The 7,130-nt window shown below is 51.7% G+C and overlaps 1 protein-coding gene across 1 annotated transcript; it reads left to right on the top strand.

Annotated features, from left to right (window-relative positions):
- Nucleotides 1-846: 846 nt before the first annotated feature.
- TOPORS (TOP1 binding arginine/serine rich protein, E3 ubiquitin ligase) lies at nucleotides 847-5,943 on the top strand. The gene is made up of 2 exons (XM_075527077.1): nucleotides 847-1,222; nucleotides 2,384-5,943. The coding sequence occupies exons 1-2, from the start codon at nucleotides 863-865 to the stop codon at nucleotides 5,387-5,389; spliced, it is 3,366 nt and encodes a 1,121-aa protein (XP_075383192.1). The 5' UTR covers nucleotides 847-862; the 3' UTR covers nucleotides 5,390-5,943.
- Nucleotides 5,944-7,130: the final 1,187 nt, after the last annotated feature.

Here is a 7,130-nt window from a genome sequence, read left to right as displayed (position 1 = left end):
GGTTATCAGATGGACAGAAGGGCTGTGCTGCTACTGAGAGGATCGGTGAACCCACGTGTGCTTTCACTAGTGAACTGCAATCCTTACTGGCTGTAGAGGACAAAAGGGACATGGCTGTGCTCATGTTTTATGCGAGTCCTGGTAGTACTACATGCAGGTGCTGTGGAAGGCAGCACCTTGTCTATGGCAGCCTGCAGAGCTGGCCATATCAGCATCTTTTTTTTGTGCGTACGGGTACGTGCGTCTCTCGCAGATAGGTGCTACCACAGATCAGTAAGGAGAGATTTTTCTTCTACTAACTGTTTATGCTTTATTTAGCGTCTCTTTCCTAAGAGCTACTTATGCTTTATTTGCCCAACTGACCACAGGGCTCCTGCAGCCTTCCAACGGATTCCTCCGTACCCTCGGAGACAACGCCAAGCTCCCGGCGGTGTCCCGCGGGCTCCGCCATTGCCTAGGGCAGCCCCCGGGCCAGGAGACTGCTCTCCAGCTGCCGCTGGGCGGCCACCCGCGCCCCGTAGAGGACGAAGCCCCAGGAAAGCAGCACCACGGCAGCCAGCACCTGCGGGACGAAGCGCACTGCGCGTTGGCGGCGGCAGCACCGGGACCCGGCCTTGTCCCCCAGGCCCCGGCGCCCGCTGCCTCCGCCAAGAGCTACACCCAGCCCTGCTCGCCCCTGCCCCCGGGCGGCAAACCCGCCCTCCGGACCGGGCGGCCTCGGGCCTACCCGCCCCGGGCGGCACAGCCGAGCCCGCCCCCCGCCGCGGTTCCCGCCGCCCCCCCCCCCCCACCAGGCCGCACCCCCGGCCCGGCACGCACCAGGCGGCAGAGCGGGCGCGGGTCCCGCCGCCGCGGCGGAGCCATGGCGGCCTCGCCCCCTCCTCGGCCTCCGCTCAGCAGCGCCGCCGCCCGCCGGCAAGATGTCGCCTCCGAGAGCGGAACTGACGCCAGACAAGGGCGCCCGCGATTCGCTCCCGGCAGGCAGCGCGGCGGTCCGGCGCTGCCCCGCTGGTGGCGGGGGGCAACTGTTCCCGTGGCAACGCCGCTGCCGCCGCCGCCGATGGCGGAACCGTTACGGCGCCTGGCGGAGGGCGCCCGCCGCCGCCGCCGCGCGCCGGGGGAGGAGCGGCGGGAGGTTGCCGGCTCCGGACGCTGCCGGACGCGCCACCGGCTGAAGGCGGCCGCGGCCCCGGCCCGCACGGGGAGCGAGGGCCCGGCAGCGGTGAGTGCGGGCGCGGGGGCCGGGAGCGGCGCCGGGCCCTTCCGGGGGGCTGGCGGCGGCCGCCGGGCCGGCGGCCCGAGAGGAGAGGGCGGGAGGCGCGGGGAGGGAGCAGGGCGGGGAGGCGTCGCCGCGGGGAGCGGGATCCCTTCCCCCCCGTGCGTCCGCGTGTGCGACTGTGACACCCGCTGCGTGCGCTTGTGACACCCGCTGCGTGCCACTGTGACACCCGCTGCGTGTGCGCGCGTCCCCCCAGGGCGTCGCTGCGCTCCTGCCCCGCGGTGCGTGCGCGTCCGCCCGCGTGTCTGTCTCGGCTGCCGGGCTCGCTTCGTGCCCGCTGTCCCGCAGGCGGTTACGGCCTGCTCCTGGGCTTGCCGCAAAAGGTGGGCTAATGAGGTTTGAGGTGGCCCCGTAACTTGTTTCCAGCGAATTACAGTGCCTTGGGATAATGCTGATACCAAAATAACCTTAAAATAGAGGGGTTTATTGTGAGCCACGCTTGACAGCCTGACTAGATACAAAGGCAGCGTGGACCTGAGGACGCGTGTAGGAATGACGCCTGGCTGTTTCCGCTTCAGTCGTAAAAACAAAGACTGATTTAGGCTGGAACACATCCCTGGAGGTTGTCTAGTCCGACAAGCCGTATGTGGTCCAGCATGAGTGCCCAGCAAAACACGGGCAGGGGGTGCAGGAACAGGACAGGTCCAGCAGAACGTGGAAACTGGTGGTTTAGTTCGAGTGCAATTACTTGTTTTGACTTTTTTTCTTAAACGGCAGAACTAACTGTTCTCATGTTTTTCATGTGTAAACGCTGGTCTCTCTTGGAAGTGTGTTTCGGAGGATACCATGTTAATCATAAACTCACTGGCCACGTCAAAGCAGTTATTTATGAGTGGGGAAAAAGACAGAGTCCTGCCTGTTACCTTCATATATGCCAGCATGATCAATCTCTGTTTAAAACTGGCAACGCTGAGGAGCCAGATCTCACTGTGAAGAGAAGCCAAACAAAGTCATTAGGTCATGCTGCCTCTTTGTTCGGTGTTCTCTCAGTGCTAATGCTGGGCTTTGCAACCCTGAAGGTGACTGTTACGGGTTTCTGTGTTTAGACTTTAACATTTTTGTCTCTCTGAGATAGCAATGATCTTTTGTCCATTTCTTTTGTAGAACATGACTTCAGCAGATAAGGGGTTTTCGGAAGATAGCAACTTTTCGCCAAAAGCCAGCACCAGCAAGCTGCCAACAGATGCGTCTCCTGACTCTAAATGCCCCATCTGCTTGGACAGATTTGACAATGTTGCGTATCTAGATCGCTGCTTGCATAGGTTCTGTTTCCGCTGTGTCCAGGAGTGGTCAAAAAACAAAGCAGAGTGCCCTCTCTGCAAGCAACCCTTTTTTTCCATTTTCCATACAATTCGTGCTGAAGATGACTTTAAGGAGTACATACTCAGTCCTTCAGAAAACAGCTCTTTTGCCAGCCCTGATGGCCAGAGATTTCGTTACCGTACCACCTTAACAGGGCGGCGCCGCACTGGCACTTCCCCTTCCCGAAGGACGCTGTCCCCTCCAGATAACGGGATATTGTTTGAAGGGTTGTCCAGTGAACCAGTGCGGCAGAGAGACGGAGAGATTCAGCAGATGATAAGGAGGCTGGCCTCAAGGAGGCAGGCTAGCGCGGAGGGCAGATCTCTGCGGCAGATTCAGGAGGAGGACATGATCAACTTCCGCAGAGCTCTGTACCGTACTGGTGTGCGTATTCGTAGTATTCAGGATGGTGGCCGCTATCGAGACATTTCAGCAGAGTTTTTCCGCCGCAACCCTGCTTGCCTTCACAGGTTGGTTCCTTGGTTGAAGCGAGAACTTACAGTCCTGTTTGGTGCCCATGGATCTTTGGTTAATATTGTACAGCACATTATCATGAGTAATGTGACTAGGTATGATCTGGAAAGTCAGGCGTTTGCTGACGATTTAAAGCCATTTTTGCTGAATCGGACTGAACACTTCTTACATGAATTCATCAGCTTTGCCCGCTGTCCTTTTAACTTAGAAGCATATGATCAACACGCCAATTATGACTGTCCTACGCCATCATATGATGAAGGAAGCCACTCAGACTCGTCAATTATTACAATATCTCCAGATATGGCATTTTCTCAAGGGCCAGATAACAGTTTGTCTGTGACTGGTCTTGGTCAGGCCCCCTGGGATGATGAAACTCCAGGGCCTTCCTATTCCATTTCAGAAGAGGTTCATGCAACCATAGCTTCTCCTCTGGAGACGTCAGAAAGTTCTGATGAGGACTCTGCTACAAAGAGTCGGAGAACCAAACTGCAAACTCAGTTACAGGCTAAAGCTGACTCAAACGAGAGTGACTCTTCCTCAGACAATTGTGTTATTGTTGGGTATGTTAAACCATTAGCTGAGAGAACACCAGAAGTGGTTGAGTTGTCCTCGGACTCTGAGGAGTCCATCAGGGAAGAGAAAAGGGAAGATGTGAAGAAACAGCAGCCAATCCAGTGTCGCAGCTGGAGTGATAGTGAACCAAGCAGGAGTTTCTCACCACGTTCCCCCACATATAAGGAGGATGTAGGTAGTTGTAGAAGTTGCTTATCTCCTGCAGTTGAGAAGACAGAGTCAAAAGATGATGAGAAGAACAAATGTAAGGTAAAAGATCTCTCTCCACAGGACTTGAGCTGGAGCCCCTCTCCGGGGAGTGACACAGTATGCTCCCCTTGGACTCACAGATTGTCTAGAAAGGGAAAGTCCAGGAGCCCACAGTCCTGTTCACGGAACAGTCGAGGCAGTCATGGCCATCGGTCTAGGAAGGAACATCGTAGCAAAAGCCAAATTAAAAAGAGACGATCGAGAAGCAGAGATAGTAGTAAACATAGGAGCAAAAGAAGCAGCAGGAGGTCAAGGGCTCATGACACCAGAGCCTCTCTAAAAAGCCAGAGAGGCTCTCTGAGTCGTGAGAGCACTCCATCCAGAGAAGTAAGCAGATCACGATCACGTAGCAAAGGCCATGGCAAAAGGAGATCAAGAAGTAGAGACAGCGATCGTTATTATGTAAGAGACAATTATCAAAGTAGATACCAGTGGGGTTATGCTTTTTGTAGTCGAAAGGTGTTTGGAGATGGCTATGAATCCTCCAGCAGGAGGAGGACTCAGTCTCATGCTCTCTACTCAAGGCAATCTGCTAGTCCAGAATGCAGGATACGATCATTTATTGAAAGGACAGATCCATATAGCCAGAGGGGAGTCCATGAGAGACACTACTACTGTTATGAAAGATGCAGGTCAAGGAGTCGATCAAGCAACAGGTCAAGGACCCCTTCTGGAGGAACGGACAGAATGAAGAGTGAAAAGCCTGGTGGAAAAAGGAAGTACAAAACTCGCCACTTGGAGACTGCATCAATGGAGAGCACAAGTCTAGAAAGAGGAAACGAGCCCAAGAAAACTTTCTCAAAATTCAGTGACTGCTACAAAAATGAAGATAGCCTTTCAGACAATCGAGCAAGCAGCGAGACAAAGCGTAAGAAAAAGAAGAAGAAGATGAGGAGTCCAAGTGTGGAGATAGTCTATGAAGGGAAAGCGACAGACACAACAAGGCATCTTAAAAAGAAAAAGAAAAAGCATAAGAAGAAACACCGGAAACATCATGTGAGTAACTCGGCCCATTCTTCTCCAGTGGTGATTACAATTGATAGTGATAGCAGCAAGGAGCCAGAAAGTACCGAATGTGACAGCAGTGTTACTTGGACAGGCAGGACTCAGTTAAATGAGAGGGAAAATGAGTCTCCATCTTCTTTTCTGGGAAGGACAGGATGTGAAGATGTTTACAGAGTTGGTGAGGAAACTGGAGGAGCAGCCAGAAAGTATGGTATTCCTACCAGAAGGGGAGACTTAGATGGTGACATTAGAAATGCTGATGTTGAACTTCGAGAAACAGCAGCTGACCAGAGTCTTATCATAGCAGATACCACCAGTACCACCACTCACACAGAACCTGTAACCAGCTACGTTCAAGAAGCACCAGCAGCGCCTTCCAGTCAACTGCCTTCTCCCAGGATCTCCTTCCTAGAGTGTCCAGAGAGACAACCATTGATACTAAGACTGCCAAAGAGACTTGTCAACAGATCCTCTTGGTTTGATTTCCCAGAAGAAAAAATGTAGCACACTTTCCACAGAACGCTTCTTAAAATTGTGAATTTAATGACTTTTTTCCCCTTGAGAACAAAAACACCTGATGTGATTTGTGTATGTTAAAAGATGTCTGGGAAATGTGTAAAACCTTTGAATGTGTATGCACTTTTAAGTCAAAGAAGATAGAATATTGCTAGTACATAACTTTCAAAGTTTCTCAGAAGACTGTTTGGAAGTTGTAATTTCATAAAGCCATCCTGTATTCTTGTAGTGTGTGAAATCTATCCACCGAGTATTTCAAAGGTTTGTTTAAAACAACAAAAAAGGATGCCAAACCAAAAGCCAGAAAATGCCATTTATGAGGATTGCTCTTCTTATACAAAGGAAAAATTGCTTAGTTCATAAGAAATTATTCAGGCTGAATTCTACCATCATTTTAATCTATTTGGTTTAAGCTGATTTCTGCTGAAAAGTAGTGAGTGATTTCTATCTAGATCTTCGACGGGACTTCCAGTAACATACAAGTGAGCTATGTCAAAATCTGAATAAAGCAATAAGACTTTTTTTTTTAAAGAATTTAAATGCGTGGACTGTGTACTTTGCAAACACATTTATCTTTCAGTACTGGGTGTCTTACCAGTACAGCCCGTTGGATGTTCGTGCTGTCAGGAGTGCTCCAGGTTGGAAGGGGCCTCTGGAGGTCGTCAGATCCCTTCCTTCACTGAAAGCAGGAACAACTTTGATCACATTGCTCAGGATTTGTTCAGTTTTGAATATTCCCAAAGCTGGATGGCCTATCTGTGCTACCTCTTCTAATGTTTGAGGATTCCCATGGGAAACTGTTTTTTTTCCAAATTTCTTCCTTGTATTTCCCTTGTTGCAGTCTGCGTCTTCTACCTTGTGTCCTCTCAAGGAGCCTGTTTTCCTCTTCTGTATGCCCACTGCATACTTGAAGACATCTGTTCTGTCTGTAGCCTTGGCAATAGAGCAGCTCCTCCTGACCTCCTTGCTTTAGGCAGCAGTCACCCAGCTCATCTCACCCTAGATGTCCTGCTGCATGTATGTGCAAGGCACAGGGCTCAGGCAGGGTCTTGTTCTCCAGGTTTGGGCCTTCTTTGTGTGCACAGCAGTAGCTCTCAGGGCTGAACCAGGAAGTTGCCCTCTATCTCTCCTGTATTACTGCCTTCATGAGTGGTGGGTTTGACCTTGGCTGGTTGCCTGAGAGATACCCACCAAGCTGCTCTGTCACTTCTCCTCCTCCACAGGATGGGGCAGAAAATAAGATGGGAGAGCTCGCTGGTTGAGATAAGGACAGGGAGATCGCTTAACGATTACTGTTACAGACCAGATAGACTCAGGGACAATTAATTTCATTTACTGCCAATTAAAAATGGAGTAGGATGATGAGAAACAAAGACAAAACTAAACCCACCTTCCCCTCCATTCTTCTCGGGCTCAACTTCACTCCTTCATTTCTGACTTTTCTACCCCCCCAGCAGTGCAGGGGGATGGGGAATGGGGGTTGTGGTCAGTCCACAACACTCTGTCTCTGCTGCTCCTTCCTCCTCACACTGTTCCTCTGCTCTAGCATGGGTCCTTTCTACAGGGTGGCAACCCTTCAGGAACAGCCTGCTCCACTGTGGGTTCCCCACAAGGTCACAGGTCCTGCCAGAAAACCTGCTCCTTCGTGGGCTCCTAAACATAGACTGCAGCTCCCACCAGGAGCCTGCTCCTGTGTGGGGTCTCCGTGGGCTGTAGCTTCCTTCAGGGC

Source organism: Mycteria americana, chromosome Z, assembly GCF_035582795.1.
Source record: "Mycteria americana isolate JAX WOST 10 ecotype Jacksonville Zoo and Gardens chromosome Z, USCA_MyAme_1.0, whole genome shotgun sequence".
Classification (NCBI taxonomy): Eukaryota; Metazoa; Chordata; class Aves; order Ciconiiformes; family Ciconiidae; genus Mycteria; species Mycteria americana.
Note: the sequence above shows the minus strand (reverse complement) of the source record. Positions and strands in the feature narration are given on the sequence as shown.

Bases quoted from the DNA above. Each gene is read 5' to 3' on its own strand.
- TOPORS (XM_075527077.1), top strand. From the start codon at position 863: ATGGCGGCCTCGCCCCCTCCTCGGCCTCCGCTCAGCAGCGCCGCCGCC. The intron at 1,223-2,383 runs GTGAGTGCGGGC...TTTCTTTTGTAG, and splicing joins GGAGCGAGGGCCCGGCAGCG to AACATGACTTCAGCAGATAA.